This window comes from Lithobates pipiens, unplaced genomic scaffold, assembly GCF_037356315.1.
Source record: "Lithobates pipiens isolate NorthernLeopardFrog02 unplaced genomic scaffold, aLitPip1_a1.2 Scaffold_30, whole genome shotgun sequence".
Classification (NCBI taxonomy): Eukaryota; Metazoa; Chordata; class Amphibia; order Anura; family Ranidae; genus Lithobates; species Lithobates pipiens.
The window spans coordinates 57515981-57536159 of record NW_027507791.1 but is presented as its reverse complement, the minus strand read 5'-3'; the positions used below and the strand labels follow the sequence as shown (position 1 = coordinate 57536159).

At 44.1% G+C, this 20179-nt stretch overlaps 1 protein-coding gene across 2 annotated transcripts in view; it reads right to left on the bottom strand.

Moving 5' to 3' along the window:
• Positions 1 to 7274: 7274 nt before the first annotated feature.
• POLR3GL (RNA polymerase III subunit GL) overlaps positions 7275 to 20179 on the bottom strand; it is a 36660-nt gene continuing 23755 nt past the window's right edge. For both annotated transcript variants that reach the window (XM_077464280.1, XM_077464281.1), the window contains exons 5-8: positions 19404 to 19460; positions 15617 to 15690; positions 9493 to 9603; positions 7275 to 8609 (exon numbers count right to left, since the gene is read on the bottom strand). In XM_077464280.1, the coding sequence (XP_077320406.1) occupies positions 8523 to 8609; positions 9493 to 9603; positions 15617 to 15690; positions 19404 to 19460 (329 nt within the window). In that variant the 3' untranslated portion in view covers positions 7275 to 8522. The remainder of the gene's footprint in view (positions 8610 to 9492; positions 9604 to 15616; positions 15691 to 19403; positions 19461 to 20179) is intronic.

Genomic DNA, 20179 nt, shown 5'->3' with positions numbered 1-20179 from the left:
AAGGAGAAAACCACTGCTGAGCAAAAAGAACATCAAAGCTCGTCTCAATTTCTCCACAACACATCTTGATGATCCCCAAGACTTTTGGGACAACATTCTGTGGACCGATGAGACAAAAGTGGAACTCTTTGGAAGGTGTGTGTCCAAGTATATCTGGCGTAGAAGGAACACTGCATTTTATAAAAAGAACATTATACCAACAGTAAAATATGGTGGTGGTAGTGTGATGGTCTGGGGCTGTTTTGCTGCTTCAGGACCTGGAAGACTTGCCGTGATAAAAGGAACTATGAATTCTGCTGTCTACCAAGAGATCCTGAAGGAGAATGTCCGACCATCTGTTCGTGTACTCAAGCTGAAACGAACTTGGGTTCTGCAGCAGGACAATGATCCTAAACACACCAGCAAGTCCACCACCGAATGGCTGAAGAAAAACAAAATGAAGACTTTGGAGTGGCCTAGCCAAAGTCCTGACCTGAATCCTATTGAGATGTTGTGGTATGACCTTAAAAAGGCCGTTCATGCTCGAAAACCCTCTAATGTAACTGAATTAGGAAAATTCTGCAAAGATGAGTGGGCCAAAATTCCTCCAGGACGCTGTAAAAGCCTCATTGCACGTTATCGCAAACGCTTGGTTGCAGTTGTTGCTGCTAAGGGTGGCCCAACCAGTTATTAGGTTTAGGGGGCAATCACTTTTTCACACAGGGCCATGATGGTTTGGATTTTTTTTCACCTTTAATAATAAACACCTTCATTTACAAATTGCATTTTGTGTTTACTTGTGTTGTCCTTGACTATTGTTTAAATTGGTTTTGATGTTCCGAAACACTTAAGTGTGACAAACATGCAAAGGAACAGGAAATTAGGAAGGGGGCAAACACTTTTTCACACCACTGTATATATATAATGTTTGGGGGTTCTATGTAATTTTCTAGCAAAAAAATTAGGAATTTTACATGTAGGAGAGAAATGTCAGAATTGGCCTGGATGCGAAGTGGTTAAGCAAAAAATAAAAAACCCAGCGGTGATCAAATACCACCAAAAGAAAGCTTTAGTTGCGGGAAGAAAATGATAAAAATTTGGTTTGGGTACAGTGTTGTATCACCGCATAATTTTCATTCAAAGTGCGACAGAGCTGAAAGCTGAAAATTGGTCTGGGCAGGAAGGAAGAAAGTGCCCGCTAACCTTTCTATGTCCATAACATGCCGTATTGTAGGCCTAGTGACATCGGTCTCTAAGCTTCCCTATGTATTGTATCTTGATGTATCTTGTATTGATCTGGTGGAAGGGGCCCTGCAGGGTGCTGTACATACCTTCCTGAAAACATCACAGCACCCTGCCTCCTCCCACACACAAGCAGTGAGAAGAGTTATGCACACTGTGAGAGGCTCACAGTGTGTGTTGATATCAGAGTAAGCCAGGAGAGGAGCAGATACAACTATGCAAGACTAAAGGGAAGGCTGGAGGTCAGCTTTAAATCTTGGAATATTCCAAGTAAGAGGAATGCTGGTTGAGGGATTGTAAAACGGTAATTGGAGATCGTAATTGTAAATCTGATCACACACAAATGATTATTGCGCCAAACTTTCATTTTTTTTTACACTGTTCAACCAAAACATTTTTAATGATATATCATATAATGTATTACAGTCCAGTCAGATGATAAGGGTTGTTGTGTGGCCAGAGGAAGGGTGGGGACCTCCTATAACCCTCAGTCACACTGCTGGATCATGACTGTAATTATCTCTCATACGCAGCATGATTAAATGATGTGGTTTGTATAGAGAACGAGGGAAATGGCGCTATCTAGGGGAGAAGAAAGTAACTGCGATACAAATAGCAAACCACAGCCTTACTCAGCATCCGAAAAACAAACATGATATGGCCAAGAATGCATGATCCGGTCAAAGGTACTGTTAATTCAACAGCATACAAAGACAATTATTAGCTTCCCAGTTTGTGGGAAGACCCTTTTCTGTCGCCTTTTGCACCAATACAGCTCCATATAGAAATAGCTTGATGAGTTTGGTGTGTGGAGGAACTCAAGTGTCCTGAACAGAGCTTTGATCTCAACCCTACTCAACACCTTTTGGAATGAATTGGAACACGGATAACAAGCCAATTCTTCTCATTCAACATCAATACCTGACCTCATTAATGGTGGCCAGCTCCATAAAGACATGGTCTGACCAGTTTGGCATGGAGGACTTTGAGTTTCTGGTACAAAGCCCTGACTTCGATCCTACTGAGCATCTTTGGGATGAATTGGAACACTGATTTTTAAGCCAAGTCTTCTCACCCGATATCAATTCCTGACCTCATAAATAGTGGCCAGCCCCAAAATGACATGGTTTGAGCAGTTTGGTGTGAAGGGCCTTGAGTTTCCTGCATAGAGTCCTGACCTCTACCCTATTGAACACCTTTGGGATGAGTTAAAACACTGATTTCAAGCCAAGCCTTTTCATCCAACTTCATTACGTGCAGATTAACGAAAACAATATAAGAGGATATGGGAAATTATTTTTCTACACGTACACACCTACACTGGTTGAACTGGATGGACTGTTGTCTTTATTTAATTTAACCTTACCAACTAAGTAACTATTACCTGATCTCATAAATTGTGATCATCGCCATAAAGAAATGGATTGATGAGTTTGGTGTTGAGGAACTCAAGGAGCCTGCATAGAGCCCCGACCTCAACCCAACTGAACACCTTTGGGATGAATTAGAATGTTGACTTCTAGCCAGGACTTCTCATTCATAAATGAATAAACCACCTCATAAATGGTGGCCAGCTCCATAAAGACATGGTCTGACCAGTTTGGCATGGAGGACTTTGAGTTTCTGGTACAAAGTCCTGACTTCGACCCTACTGAGCATCTTTGGGATGAATTGGAACACTGATTTTAAGCCAAGTCTTCTCACCCGATATCAATTCCTGACCTCATAAATAGTGGCCAGCCCCAAAATGACATGGTTTGAGCAGTTTGGTGTGAGGGGCCTTGAGTTTCCTGCATAGAGTCCTGACCTCTACCCTATTGAACACCTTTGGGATGAGTTAAAACACTGATTTCAAGCCAAGTCTTTTCATCCGAATTCATTACGTGCAGATTAACGAAAACAATATAAGAGGATGTGGGAAATAATTTTTCTACACGTACACACCTACACAGGTTGAACTGGATGGACTGTTGTCTTTATTTAATTTAATTTAACCTTACCAACTAAGTAACTATTACCTGATCTCATAAATTGTGATCATCTCCATAAAGAAATGGATTGATGAGTTTGGTGTTGGGGAACTCAAGGAGCCTGCATAGAGCCCCGACCTCAACCCAACTGAACACCTTTGGGGTGAATTAGAATGTTGATTTCCAGCCAGGACTTCTCATTCATAAATGAATAAACCACCTCATAAATGGTGGCCAGCTCCATAAAGACATGGTTTGATGAAATTGGTGTGGAGGGCCTCAAGTTTCCTGCACAGATCCCTGACTTCAACCCTACTGAACACCTTTAGGATGAATTGGAATACTGATTTCAAGCCAGGTCCTCACATCCTGCATTGGTAACTGACGTCTTATATGGTGGCCAGCTCCATGATGGCATGGTTTGATGAATTTAGTGTGGAGGGCCTCAAGTTTCCTGCACAGATCCCTGACTTCAACCCTACTGAACACCTTTAGGATGAATTGGAATACTGATTTCAAGCCAGGTCCTCACATCCTACATTGGTAACTGACGTCTTATATGGTGGCCAGCTCCATGATGGCATGGTTTGATGAATTTAGTGTGGAGGGCCTCGAGTTTGCTGCACAGATCCCTAACCTCAACCATACTGAACACCTTTGGATGGATGAAATCAAGGCAAGTCTTCTCATTCTACATCATTACCTGATGTTGTAAATTGTGACCAGCTTCATAAAGACATGGTTTGATGTGCTTTCTATGGAGGAACCTCGAGTTTTCTGCACAGAGCCATGATTTCAACCCTACTGAACACTTTTAGCCCTTGTACACACGGTCGGAGATTCTGACAACCAAATCCGTCAGATTTTGTCCGACGAATTTTGTCCGAAACTGTTGCATACACACGGTCGGACGAAGTTGTCGGAAAATCCGATCGTTCAGAACGTGGTGACGTTATTTTGTTACGACGGGACTACGTTCAGGCTAGTAGCCAATAGCTTTGATGTAGGAATTTGATCTGAGCATGCGTGGCACTTTGTCCGATCGGAATTCTCTACACATGATCGGAGTATGTCCGATTGGAGCATTTTTTCGGAAAATATTTCCGGCAAGTTGGAAAATTTGGTCCGACGGATATTCCGACGGAAACAGTCCGATGCAGACCACACACAGTTGGAATATCTGACAAAACGCTCCGATCGGACACATTCTGTCGGAATCTCCGATCGCATGTACAAGGGCTAAGGATGAATTTGAACACTGATTTCAAGCCAGGGCTTCTCATGTAACACCAGTACCTGACCTCATATATGGTGGCCAGTTCCATTAATAACTTGGTTTGACCAAGTTGGTGTGGAGGGCCTCAAGTTTTCTACACAGAGCTCTGGCCTCAACTCTACTGAACACCTTTGGGAGGAATTGGAATACCGATGGTGGTCCAGGTCTTCTCATCCAAAATCAGTCCCTGACCTCACAATTGTTCTATTGGACTCAAGTTCCCACATACAAACTCCATCTTTGAGAAAAGCTTCACCGAAGAGTGGAAGATATTATAGCTGCAAAGGGAAAGGGGGGGGGGGGGTGTTCCATATTAATAGATATGAATTTAGAATGAAATGTCCAACAAGCTCATATAGGTGTGATGGTCAGCCTTTTTGACCATGTTGTGTAATTTAACCGTGACCTAGGAAAAGTGTGTGGGCCGCTCAGGCTTGATAGGGAGATGGTATGTAGACAGTGCATCCATAGCTGTTGCTAATGTGCTGACAGTGGATGGCACCCATCCTGGCTCCTGCAAAGGTGCAAGGAAGGAAGGATGACCCCCCAGAAGTTTCACATCTACGGTGTCCTGCTGCAATGAATGGAGTGGCAACTTCAGCCTGGACTCGGGCCATGCGACCAACATGTTTCACTCCACCCCCGGAGCTTAGTCATGGGGATTGTGTGATTTAACCAGTAGTGGACTTTAAGAGTATGGCGTACGCCCAAAAACCTTCATCATAGTGCACAGGGCATATGTTGCACGCCCTGTCCCTCTCCCCCATTACTCAAGAAAGTAATTATTATGAGGCACATGTGTGCACTAGGCACAGGTCCTGTGCTTGGATGTTCTGGATGGGTGTCTCTAGGACAAAGAAGGTCCCTGGGAAGCTGAATGTCACTGAAAGTCATGCCCAGCTCAGCTATTGGCATCCTCAATGAGAAGAACTGCATACAAGCAAAGCCTAATGACTGTTTATACCATACCTGCTGATGTCAACTGATGGATCAAATGGAAATAAAGGAGCTAAACCCCTAGGACAGGGACATGCAATTAGCGGACCTCCAACTGTTGCAGAACTACAATTCCCATGAGGCATAGCGAGACTCTGACAGCCCCAAGCATGACACCCAGAGGCAGAGGCATGATGGGACTTGTAGTTTTGCAACAGTTGGAGGTCTGCTAATTGCATATCCCTGCCCTAGGAAATGAAAAAACAAAAAACTAAAAAAATATATATATACTGGACACAGACATTTTTTTTTTTTAATCTCTTGTTGGAATTTGGGGCGAAAAGATGTAGTTTCACATTAAACCAATCTTATGACATACAAAAGAACACGCCATTAACACAAACATAACACTATGCATGACACCTAAAATGTGCTTAAAAAAAGCCTGGGGCTCACCATACATGTTACAGTCTGGCCATACAATCAACTTTACCGAAACTATGTAATAGGAGGACCTACATAATCTACCCAATCGGGCAGGCACTTGGACTATAGTTGTTGGGAGATCTAAAAGGAGATTGTATAATCAGATTGTAATGTGTGTGGGGGAATCTAGGATAGGCCTGCAGGCAAGGCAGCCAAGGTGAACCATGATGTATCGTGTCCAGCTATACACAGCAACCAATCTGTGTACATTTTTATATATGAATGGCAACCAATTTGTGTAAAAATGTATAAATATATATATATATATATACACCCCTATCTATCTATCTATCTATCTATCTATCTATCTATCTATCTATCTATATATATATATATATATACACACACACTCCTATCTATCTCATATATATATATATATATATATATATATATATGTATATATAGATAGATAGAGAGAGAGAGAGAGAGGAGAGATATATATCTATATATAGATCTATATATCTCTCTATGTGTGTGTGTGTATATATATATATACAGATACATACACACATACATATACACACACACACACACACACACACACACACACACACCCCTATCTATCTATACATACACACAATATTGTCAAAAGTATTGAGGCGCCTGGGGTGGAGGAACTTGACTGGTCTGCACAGTCCTGACCTCAAACTGATAGAACACCTCTGAGATCTATCAGGAGTGGAGACTGCAAGCCAGGCCTTCTCATCCAACATCAGTGCCTGACCTCACAAATATGCTTCTGGAAGAATGGTCAACCATTCCCATAGGCACACTCCTAAACCTTGTGGACAATCTTCCCAGAAGAGTTGAAGCTGTTATAGCTGCAAAGGGTGGGCCAACTCAATACTGATCCCTACGGACTAAGACTGAAATGTCATTAAAGTTCATGTAAAGGCAGGCATCCCAATACTTTTGACAATAGAGTGTACAATATATACACACACAGTATACAGGGCTCACAAACCAACTAATGCTACAACAGCGCCCTCTGCTGGCCTGTCATACTAAAGCACTTTGTTGCTAGAAGCTGGCTGTAATGGAAAACGTTAATACCAGCTCAATGGGCAGCGACTCCAATCTACACTCCACCGCAGACCTATAGCTGGTATCTTAAAAGAGAAACTGCCACTTTGCCCATTTAGGACAAAGTGGCAGTGTCTCCCGATAACCCGCCCTCCCCGCTTTGTCCATTGCTGTAATGGAGTGGGGCTTCTGGCTATAGGATGACAGTGACAGTACTCAGACCTGAGCAGGCTATCGCTGGCTCTATTGTGATGGGGGGGCCGGGGGGGTCATCATCCCCCCAGGGAAGGTCTCATCTGACAGCTTCTAAACCTTTCCACACTCCCTCCAAGAGTTGAAGATTTATCAGGATCTTGGGGGGGTTTTTAATGAAGCAGAAGGGTATCACGTGTTTAAAATATATAAAAGCATAAAAAGTATAAAATGTACATCCCATATCTACAAAACCTCTGTATTCCAGTATGAAACTGTAAACTATATAAAGTATTGAGACCTAGAACATATCCAGGCCGTCCTCTGTAACCATATTTGTTAGTATGAAACCTCTGATTAAACATTGGCTCTTACCATCCACAACAACCAATCAGATGCCAGCATTCATTCTCTAGACCAGGGGATCTCCAAGATACGGCCCTCCCAGCTGTTACAGAACTACATTCCCCATAAGTCATAAAACTCTGACATGACTAGGCATGATGGGAATTGTAGTTCCTGAACAACTGGAGGGCCTTAGCTTGGAGACCCCTGTTGTAGACTGCAGATGGAGGGAGGGTCCCCTAATTAGTATAAGGGCCCTTCTGAGGGCCCCGGCTCCCACTTCCTTCCGACGCACCGCGGCACCGGAAGGGAGATCACCTCTCCCCTCCCTCTCGGCAATCACTTGGGACACGTCACAGTTCCCAGATGATTGCCCAGGCCAGTCACGGCGCTTGGCGCGGCTCGCGCATGCGCAGTGGTTGCACAGCCAGGGGCCCAGAGTTACAATGCCGGCGCCGCAGAGAGGAGAGGAAGACGAGCGGGGCTCTGTTCCCTCCGCATCGCTGGACCCTGGGACAGGTAAGTGTCAGATTATTAAAAGTCAGCAGCTGCAGTATTTGTAGCTGCTGACCTTTACATTTTTTAATCGGGAACTCCGCTTTAATATATTTCTTCTTAAAGGTGCAGACAATGGCATGCTGCGTCCCATTGACTTCAATGCACAATTGTGTCCTACTACCTTCAATGCAAAATTGTATCCCATTGACGTCAATGCAAAAATGCCCCCTAGTGACTTCAAAGCACAATCGCGTCCCATTGACTTCAAAGCAAAATTGTGTCCCATTGACTTTGAAGCACTTTTTCTGGACAGGGAGTAGAAGGTGGGCGGTGCTTAACCCAGAAAGGGAAGCAGAATCAGAGGGGTGCACGGAGGAGACATTTCAGGGTAATAAAGGTGAAGGCCTCGCAGTACCCCCCGCTCTTCTAAAAATGGTTTCAGTTAAAAGCAACAATATAAAATCCTCTAAAAATTGCCTCCTATGCTCCTCTGTAGCTCTTCCCTGTTCAGACGTGGAGATCTGCTCACAGAACACAATGAGCGGTTGTGGCGTTCCTCTATGGAGGTGTGCGGATCAATACGTAGCTTCATCCATGTTGTCATCGCTGTCGCCGCCAAACTCCTCCCCGTTATCGAAATAAGACATGATGTAGTCGGTCTCCTACAGAAGCAGAGGAAGAGAGATTAGGGACATTATAGGATGAAAAGAGGCAGAACCGCTATTACTGGCTGTGTCCCCAGTGGGAGGGATTGGTGCTCACTTCCTGTCCTTGTGACACACCGATAAATCCAGTCACGGGGAATAGAAAGTGAGGGCAACCTACCCCAACGGGAACAGAGTACTGTATATACTCGAGTATAGGCCGACCCAAATATAAGCCGAGACACCTAACTTTACCACAAAAAACTGGGAAAACATATTGACTTGAGTATAAGCCTAGGGTGGCAAATGCAGCAACTACTGGGTAAACAATGCCCATCTGTAGCCTCTCTGTGCCCATCTGCAGCCTCACTGCGCCCATCTGCAGCCTCACTGTGCCCATCTGCAGCCTCACTGCGCCCATATGCAGCCTCACTGTGTCCATCTGCAGCCTCACTGAGCCCATCTGCAGCCTCACTGCGCCCATCTGCAGCCTCACTGCGCCCATCTGCAGCCTCACTGCGCCCATCTGCAGCCTCACTGTGCCCATCTGCAGCCTCACTGCGCCCATATGCAGCCTCACTGTGTCCATCTGCAGCCTCACTGTGCCCATCTGCAGCCTCACTGTGCCCATCTGCAGCCTCACTGCGCCCATCTGCAGCCTCACTGCGCCCATCTGCAGCCTCACTGCGCCCATCTGCAGCCTCACTGTGCCCATCTGCAGCCTCACTGTGCCCATCTGCAGCCTCACTGTGCCCATCTGCAGCCTCACTGCGCCCATCTGCAGCCTCACTGCGCCCATCTGCAGCCAAGGGCTTCAGGGAGAGTCCGGGGAAAAGGTGGAGGTTTGGAGAATAGCTGGAGTTTTGCTTTAAATACGGTCCTGTCTGAACAGTTCTCTTACCTCCTCGTGCTCCTCTTCATCATAGTCTTCCTCTTCCTCCTGATCCTCCTCTTCCTCTTTCTTTTCTTCTTCCTCCTCAGAGCTCACTTCCTCCTCTTTTTTCTCAAGATTCTACAAAAAAAAAAAGAGACAACACCTTTATGACACCCGAAACAGGACCCTTCCCAACATGCAACAGAGGGCCCCATGTACCTTTATGTAGCCTGTAACAGAACCCTTCCCAACATGCCACAAAGGGCCCCATGTACTTTTATGTCACCCTCAACAGGACCCCTTTCAACAAGCCAGAGAGGGCTCAATGTATTTTTTATGTCATCCTCAATAGGACCCCTTCCAACAGGCCACAGAGAGCCCCATGTACTTTTATATCACCCTCAATAGGACCCCTTCCAACAGGCCACAGAGAGCCCCATGTACTTTTATATCACCCTCAATAGGACCCCTTCCAACAGGCCACAGAGGGCCCCATGTACTTTTATATCACCCACAACAGGACCCCTTCCAACAGGCCACAGAGGGCCCCATGTACTTTTATATCACCCACAACAGGACCCCTTCCAACAGGCCACAGAGAGCCCCATGTACTTTTATATCACCCTCAGTAGGACCCCTTCCAACAGGCCACAGAGGGCCCCATGTACTTTTCTATCACCCTCAAAAGGACCCCTTCCAACAGGCCACAGAGGGCCCCATGTACTTTTATATCACCCTCAATAGTACCTCTTTCAACAGGCCACAGAGGGCCCCATGTACTTTTCTATCACCCTCAATAGGACCCCTTCCAACAGGCCACAGAGGGCCCCATGTACTTTTATATCACCCTCAACAGGACCCCTTCCAACAGGCCACAGAGGGCCCCATGCACTTCTATGTAATCTGTATAGCTACACCCCTTACTCTGAAGTCTAAAACTTTTTTATTTCCTTACAGTCCTGACCCCCCACTGGTTATGATTTGTGACCGATTTTATGTAAAAATTCCCAAAAATAGCCCCCCCCTCCCTTTTTTTTAGAGAGAGAAAAAATGCTGCTGCCAACCCTCACACTGCAGTGCTCTGTGCTGGCAGAGCTGAGTAACAGCCACACCCCTCAGTGTGGAGTTTGGCAGCTCTTTTTGTTTCCTTATCGTCCTGTACCTTTCTCTGGGAAAATGCTGCTTCCAGCCCTTAACGCCGCACTCCTCGGCACAAAGAACTGCCGTGCAAGAGAAGGGGCCTGTCTGACCAAGTCTGTTATATTAACAAAAGAACAGCGGTTCTAAGCTTAGCCACACACACATACAGATTCCATGCTAAACAGCACAGATGCCGGGATCTCCCCTGCCGTCTATTGTATTCTGAATACCCAAACAGCAACTGCATCCGATTTATCTTCAAGCACTCTTCAGCTGAGACTCTTCTACCTGGTCCCTTTGATTTTTAACCACTTGCAGCCCGCCCTATAGGCAAATGACCGCTGCAAAGTAGTTTCAAAATCCTGACTGGGCGTCATAGGACGTCCTCAGGATTTTGAGCCGCTGCCGCTCCCCCGGGGGCGCGCATTGCAGCGATCGTTGTTGCGGGGTGTCAGTCTGACACTCCGCAACTACGATTTTGGTAAAGAGTCTCTGACTGAGACTCTTTACCACGTGATCAGTCCAATCACGGCTGATCACAGTGTGAATAGGAAGAGCCGGTGATTGGCTTTTCCTCACTCGCGTCTGTCAGACGCGAGTAGACGAGAGCCGATCGGCTGCTCCTCTGACAGGGGGGGTCTGTGCTGATCGATTATCAGTGCAGCCCCCCTGAGGATGCCCACACTGGACCACCAGGGACACCACCAGACTACCAGGGATGGCCAGCACCAGGTATGCCCACCCTAGACCACCAGGGATGCCAGTCAGTGCCCACAATGGATGCCAATTGTGCCCACAATGGATGCCACTCAGTGCCCACAATGGGCATCACTGATTGGCATGCATTATTGTTTGGCACTGATTGGCATCCATCAGTACAAAACAATACAATGCCGCCTATCAGTGTCCATCCGTGCCACCTATCAGTGCCCATCAGTGCCACCTATCAGTGCCCACCCATGCCGCCTATCCATGCCCATTTGTGCCGCCTATCCATGCCAATCCGTGCCAGCTATCAGTGCCAATTTGTGCCACCTATCAGTGTCCATCCATGTTGCCCATCAGTGCCACATATCAGTGACCATCAATGCCACCTCATCAGTGCCACTTCATTGGTGCCACCTCATCACTGCCCATCAGTGCCGCCTTATCAGTGCCCGTCGCACTTTGGCTGATTCAGCAGGAATCAGATGACATTCAAGGTGTGTATGGCCCTGCCCACGGAGCTTGCAATCTAAAAAGGAGGGGGGGGGGGTGGAGGTGCTACAAAAAGGTAATAGCCGCAAAGGGATGATCTGATGGAGGTGACCCAAGTACAGTACTTAGGTGGGGGTGGGGTAGACTTCTCTGAATAAATGCGTTTTCAAGCACTGCCTAAAGACGGACGGGGGTCATACTGGGGTAGGGAGTTCCAGAGGACGGCAGAGGTTCTGGAGAAGTCCTGACGGCAAGCATGGTAGGAAGCTATGGTTATTACAAAGTCTATCAGACTGCATATCTATTTATGTGACATCATCTGCACTGTGACAGCCAAGCAAGCAGCATTTTCGCAGCAGCCTCACTTTACCGCACCGTATTATAGTGCACAGATGTATACCAACACTTATAAGCGGAAGAAAAAGAGAGAAGCATTGTTACTAAGTCAACAATCGCTGTCACAATACGAAAGCTTGCGATATGAGACGCGGCCCGCTCTCCTGTCTGGCAGCTGCATTGTGCGTGTGTATTGTCTGGGGGGATGATGAACAGTCTAATGATACGGCAATCATGGCTGCCGGGAGGAGGCTGAAAGGAAAATGTGACAGGAGGAATTGTGGCAATTGTTATTGTCAGCCTGTTTATTCCCACGCTTACTAGAACAGGTCCGGGTCCCGGCGTACAATCTACTCAGACATGGAATGCTGATGTGCGTTTCCTTTTTCTTTTTATTCAAAAGAAAATGTAGAGTCACGGGACGCGCGCTGGGGATATCACAAGTGGCTGCGTTCATCTCTACCCTAGCTGGGCCCAATAGGTCCGCTAAGAAGAAGACTGATTAGGTCGTCTCTCTGCTCTCTCCCCCTATCGGCAGGTCCCCCAGCCTGCTGACTACTAAGAAGAAGACTGATTAGGTCGTCTCTCTGCTTTCTCCCCCTATCAACGGGTCCCCCAGCTTGCTGATCGCTAAGAAGAAGACTGATTAGGTCGTCTCTCTGCTCTCTATTAGCGTGTCCCTCAGCCCACTAAGAAGAAGACTGATTAGGTCATCTCTCTGCTCTATCCTCCTATCAGCAGATCCCCCAGCCTTCTGACTACTAAGAAGAAGACTGATTAGGTCGTCTCTCTGCTCTCTATTAGCGTGTTCCCCTGCCTACTAAGAAGAAGACTGATTAGGTCATCTCTCTGCTCTATCCTCCTATAAGCAGATCCCCCAGCCTGCTGACTACTAAGAAGACTGATTAGGTCATCTCTCTGCTCTATCCTCCTATCAGCAGATCCCCCAGCCTGCTGACTACTAAGAAGAAGACAGATTAGGTTGTCTCTTTGCTCTCTCCCTCTATCAGCAGATCCCCCAGCCTGCTGACTACTAAGAAGACTGATTAGGTTGTCACTCTGCTCTCTCCCTCCCTCCATCAACAGGTTCCCCAGCCTTCTGACTACTAAGGAGAAGACTGATTAAGTAATCTCTCTGCTCTCTCCCCCTATCAACTGGTCACCCAGCTTGCTGATCGCTAAGAAGAACACCGATTAGGTTGTCTCTCTGCTCTCTCCTATTAGCGTGTCCCCTGCCTACTAAGAAGAAGACTGGTTAGGTCATTTCATTGCTCTCTCCTCCTATCAGCAGATCCCCCAGCCTGCTGACTGCTAAGATGAAGACTGAATATGTTGTCTCTCTGCTCTTTCCCCCTATCAACAGCCCCCCCCCCCCCCCCCAGCTTGCTGACTGCTAAGAACACTGATTAGGTCATCTCTCTGCTCCTTGCTCTCAAATCATAACCAACTCTGGTAGAAGACTATAATGAAAATAAAAGACACTGGGGGGTGTGGCTGTTACTCAGTTCTGTCAGCACAGAGCACTGCAGTGTGGGGGTGCCAGGGAGTTTGCACATAAAATCGGTCTCAAATCATAACCAGAGGGTTATGAGGGATGGAAGCAATATTTTTCTTGAGAAATGGGAATTTCCAGGTAAAATCGTTCACAAATCATAACCAGTGAGGGTGCAGAACTATAAGGAAACAGCCTACTAAGAAGAAGACTGATTAGGTCATCTCTCTGCTCTCTCCTATCAGCAGACCCCCCAGTCTGCTGACTGCTAAGAGGAATACTAATTAGGTCATCTCTCTGCTCTTTTCTATCAGTGTGTCCCCCAGCCTGCTGACTGCTAAGAAGACAGATTAGGTCATCCCTCTGCTCTCTCCTCCTATCAGAGTGTCCCCCAGCCTGCTAAATGCTAAGAAGAAGACTGATTAGGTAATCTCTCTGCTCTCTCCTCCTATCAGCATGTCCCCCAGCCTGCTGACTGCTAAGAAGACAGATTAGGTTATCCCTCTGCTCTTTCCTCCTATCAGCAGCCCCCCAGCCTGCTGACTGCTAAGAAGAAGACTGATTAGGTCACCCCTCTGCTCTCTCCTCCCATGAGCAGGTCCTTCAGCCTGCTGATTGCTAAGAAGAAGACTGATCAATATTTTGTTGTTAGAGAATTACTTATAAACCCCAAATAATATACAATTATTTTTTATTATTATTTTTTTTTAGCAGAGATCCTAAAGAATAAAATGGCGATCGTTGCAAATTGTTTATGTCACCACGTATTTGCGCAGTGGCTTTTTAAATGCAATTTTTTAGGAAAAAAAAATATTTTAATGGATTAAATAAAAAATAAAAAAATAAAAACACACAACATATACTCCAAATTTTGTAAAAATATAAGATGATGTTACACCGAGTAAATAGATACCCAACACGTCATGCGTTAAAAGTGCGCCCGCTCGTAAAAAAAAAATTAAAAATAAGTGCGCCCGCTCGTAGAATGGGCGACAAACTACGGTACTTCAAAATCTCCATAGGTGACATTTTAAACACCTTTACAGTTTACCTGTTTAGAGTTTCAGAGGAGGTCTAGTGCCAGAATTATTGCTCTCGCTCTGATGTTCGCGGCGATTCCTCACGTGTGTGGTGCGAAAACCGTTTACGTGCGCAGCTTATGTATGCGTTCGTTTCTGAGCACAAGAACGGAGGGATGATTTCAATTTAGGTTTATTTTTTTCTTATTTATTTCACTTTATATTTTTACACTGTCCCTTTTATTTTTTTCATTTTATTTTTTATCACTTTTATTCCTATTACAAAGGAATGTAAACTTCCCTTGTAATAGAAATATGGGATGACAGGACCTCTTTATGGAGAGATCTGGGGGGGGGGGGGGGGTCTAAAAGAATCCAAATATCACCTCTACCTTTAAAAGCAAAAGTAAAAAAAATAAAAAAATCTTATGTGGTTTTGTCTGTCTCTGCACTCGTTTTCCCTTCAATTCCTGGCTCATGAATGCTAAGAAGAAGACCGATTAGGTCATCCCTCTGCTCTCTCCCCCTATTAACAGGTCCTCCAGCCTGCTGACTGCTAAAAAGAAGACTGATTAGGTCATCCCTCTGCACTCTCCTCCTATCAGCAGATCCCAAGCCTGATGACTGCTAAGAAGACTGATTAGGTCACCTCTATGCTCTCTCCCCCTATCAACAGGTCCTCCAGCCTGCTGACTACTAGGAAGAAGACTGATTAGGTCATCCCTCTGCTCTCTCCTCCTATCAGCCGGTCCCAAGCCTGATGACTGCTAAGAAGACTGATTAGGTCATCTCTCTGCTCTCTCCCCCTATCAACGGGTCCTCCAGCCTGCTGACTACTAAGAAGAAGACTGATTAGGTCATCTCTCTGCTCTCTCCCCCCATAAATAAGCAATGAAAACATGGTAGAGCCTCTAATCCTTGCGATTGGACATTAGACCCGATATCACATCACACACACGATCCTTACCTCCAACTTCTTTATAATCTCCTCTTTATCTAGCGGGATCCTCTGCTTGTGCTTGGGAAGGACGACAGCGGACTCTGCAGAAGAGGCAAAGACACAGCCTTGTATGAGTCTGGAAGACTTACCAAGTAGACACCGGGCGGGGGGGGAGGGGGCGATGACAAAGGGCTTCACATACAGCAATCACAATCCCGCTATTAGGCAAAAAAGAAAGAAAGAAATCCCAGAGGCGTTTATCTGACAGAGCTGTGCGATTCTCAGCATGGAAAGAATCACAAGGGAGGAGTCTAACATAGAATCTGCTGATCGCGGGTGCAATGCTCTGCAGGCTCCAGTAAAAAAATAAAAAATAAAATAATAAATGCACATTTTTTTTACCTGCAAAAACAAAACAAAAAAATTATATATATATATAAAAAAATTTGCAGGTAAAAAAAAAAAAATGTGCATTTATTATTATTATTTTTTTTAAAAAAAGTAATAAATGCGCATATATACACACACACATATATATGTGCGTGTGTATATATATATATATATATATATATATATATATATATATATATATATAGTTTTTTTACTTTTTTTTTTAAATAAAATAATAAATGCACATTTTTTTACCTGCAAAATATATATATATATATATTTTTTTGCAGGTAAAAAAAAATGTGCATTTATTATTTTATAAAAAAAAAAAAAGTCATAAATGCATATACTATATATATATATACACATATACATACACACATGCATGCATGGATTACTTTTTTTTTTTAAATAAAATAATAAATGCACATTTTTTTTTTACATGCAAAAAAAAAAAAAATATATATATATATATATATATATATATATATATATATGTAGCAAGTAAAAAAAAAGTGAATTTATTATTTTATAAAAAAAAAAACGGTAATAAATGCATATATATATATATATATATATACACACACACACATACATTTATTACTTTTTTAATAAAATAATAATGCTAATTTTTTTTTACATGCAAAAAAATTATATATATATATATATATATATATATATATATATATATATATATATATATATAATTTTTTGCAGGTAAAACAAAATTTGCTTTTATTATTTTATATATATATATATATATATATATATATATATATATATATATATATATATATATATATATATATATATATATATATAAGTACTAAATGCACACACATATATATATATATATATATATGCATTTATTTATTTTTAAAGGTGAACTTATCCTTTAACCACTTGCACCCTGAAAGATTTTACCCCCTCCATGACCAGGCCTGTCACTTGTCCATGGGCAGGTGACAGGTACTCTTTATGGGGACATCAAGGGTCTATCAGACCTCAATGTCTCCCCCTGACCTCCAATGCATCTATTCAAACACAGATGGTGTCTGACCAGTGTCATCCTTGGCTACACTAGCAGAGCAATGACAGCTGTGACCCTGGAAGTGACCTGTCACTTCTGGGGTCATCAGTTACAGGAGGGATCGAGGAAGGACGTTCCCTGAGCTCCTCCTGCTCTCCCTGGCCAAGCTCTTTTTAATGGGTCTCGGGCTCCCCATAGGAACGGGAGAGCCTGGGAAACATCGCTGAACACTCGAATACAAATGTGCACACACCCTGATCAGCCACTAGATGGCACTGTAATAAAGTCACTTCTCTTCATATGCTTTTTTTTTTTTTTGTTATGCCAAAGGATTTAATCAAAAAGCGTAAATTATGCTTTTTGCATTTCAAAGAGAATGAAACTAAACTGGCACACGTATTGGGCAGAGCTGGATACGCGGCTTGAGGAAAAAAAGGATTGGCAAAGCACCTGTTCCCTATTCTCCGATCACTTTCTCCGGTCCAAATAGGAAGCTTACATGGTCAGGGCTGGCCAACACTACCGGGAGAAGGAGAAAAGAAGAGCAATAAGGACCAACGATCCCTATAGACGGCTGCAATTTCACGCCGTGGGCAGCCGCTGCAAGAACCACCCAGCTTGAGAAGAGCCAATGTAAAAAGTACAGCCCTTGCTGCCCGTCTGAAAAGCAATCCGCATTGGGCTGCTTTTTAGAGGAGCTTGATAGGCATCTCCCTATTGCCTGTTTCTACCCTGGAAAACCCGCACCGCCATGTGGCAACCCCTATGGTGACGGCATTCACTTGAATGGGTCATGTTTGGTTCACCCTTCTTGGTTTTACTGCTGCCTAAATGCCCACCTGCTGCAAAACAGGGGCATTAGTGCCAGGGACACATCCTATTGAATGTAAGTTATGTCCTGTGTGCTGATTGTTCTACCTTTCACAGTTTTATGGTTTACAATTGACGACGAGGGATTTCAACTAAAAGAAGGAGCATCAGCACAAGGGACACATCCTACTGACTGTAAGATACGTCCCTTGTGCTGATTGTTCTGTTTTTTATTTTTCTACCTTTCACAGTTTTATTGTTGCCTAAATGTCCACCTAAAGCCTACAATACAGGGTAATACAGGGTACAATAAGGAATGGGGGAGGGCATAGATAAAGGGGAATTTCAACTAAAAGACGGGGCATCAGCACACAGGACACTGACTGTAAGCTATGTCCCTTGTGTTTATTGTTCTGTTTTTTATTTATATTTCAAGCTGGGGGGGGGGGGGGGGGCATAGTCAGAGGGGGATATTAACTTAAAGAAGGGGCATCAGTACAAGGGACCCATCCATCCGACTGTAAGTTACGTCCCTTCTGGTGACTGTTCTGTTTTCTATCTCAGGGACTAGAGGGAAGGGTATGGGGGATTTCAACTAGAAGGGGTATTAGTACACGGGACACATCCCACTGACTGTAACTTATGTCCCTTCTGCTGATTTTTCAGTATTTTATCTCTATTTTAGGCTTGGGGGGGGGGGGGGGGGGGTGAATGACAGAGAGGGATTTCAACTAAAAGAGGGGGCAACAGTACAAGGGACACATCCCACTGACTGCAAGTTTTGTCCCTTGTGCTGATTGTTCTGATTTTTATTTCTATTTCAGGCTTGGGGAGGAGGGCAGGGGGTCAATTGGCGATGAGGGATTTTAACTAAAAGAAGGGGCATCAGCACAAGAGACATATCCTACCGACTGTAAGCTACATCCCTTGTGGTGACTGTTGTTTTTTTATTTCAGGCTGGGGGGGGGGGCATAGACAAAGGGGGATTTTAACTAAAAGAAAGGGCATAAGCACAAGGGACACTTACTACTGACTGTAAGCTATGTCCCTTGTGCTGATTGTTCTGTTTTTTGTTTCTATTTCAGGCTTAAGTGGGAGATAGATGGAGGGAGATTTCAGCTAAAAGAAGGAGCATCAGCATAAGGGACACATCCTACTGACTGTAGGCTGCGCCCCTTGTGCTGATTGTTCTGTTTTTTATTTTTCTACCTTTCACTGTTTTATTGTTGCCTAAATGTCCACCTAAAGCCTACAATACAGGGTAATACAGGGTATAATAAGGAATGGGGGAGGGCATAGACAAAGGGGAATTTCAACAAAAAGACGGGGCATCAGCACACGGGACGCTGACTGTAAGCTATGTCCCTTGTGTTGATTTTTATTTCTATTTCAGGCTGGGGGGTGGGGGGGGGGGGGGATTTCAACAAAAAGAAAGGGCATCGGTGCAAGGGACACTTACTACTGACTGTAAGTTATGTCCCTTGTGCTGATTGTTCTGTTTTTTTTTGTTCTAATTTTAGACTTTTCAAAAAAAAAATTTGCACTGTGCTCGTCCAGGTAAGATCATGCAGAGATGCAACTTACTCTCCTTCAGCAGCTTTCGCACTTTAATTTTCAGCTCGCGGGGTAACAGTTTCCAGTCTGCAAATACACAACAAAGAATAACAAAGCATGAATTCTCCTGCAATCTCTGCCCACTGTGTTATATTAAAAGGCTTAACACAAACTACACCTGCAATCAAATCATTAATTCATAAAGGCACTTGTAAAGAACTGTAACATACGTGGGCTGCGCTGATAACACAGAACTTTGAGAGCTTTCAGAAAGGATTCGGGCGAGGAAAGTGCATTCATATGGATGCCTCTAACAAGCATCATTGCCCACCTGAATACCAATCCAGATATCTACCCCTTCATTACCAGCCCATTGTTAGTGCTGTGATAGTTTGACTAACAATTACTCATGTCATGCAACACTGTGCCCAAATTTGTTTCTTTTTTGGAGACAGATGAAACTTTCTTTTGGTGATATTTAATAAGCAATATTCTTTTTTTTTTTTTTTTTTTTTTTTAACTATTTAAAGGAAAAAATAGCAAACAATTGATAAAAAAAATAAAAATAAAATAACAATAAAAAAAAGAGCTGATGTTTGCATTTCATGAGGGCCCGAAAGTTCCCATCAAAACTGTTTTGTTTAGGACATAACATATAGAGATTTCAGTAGTCAGCATTTAGTGCCATCTTATTGGAGTTGGTTGGTGGTGAGAGCCCCTTTAAATGTTGGTGGTCAATGCTGTCTACCCCCCTTGGCAAATGTTGGTGGTCAATGGTGTCTACTTAGGGTTGCCATCTCATCCTC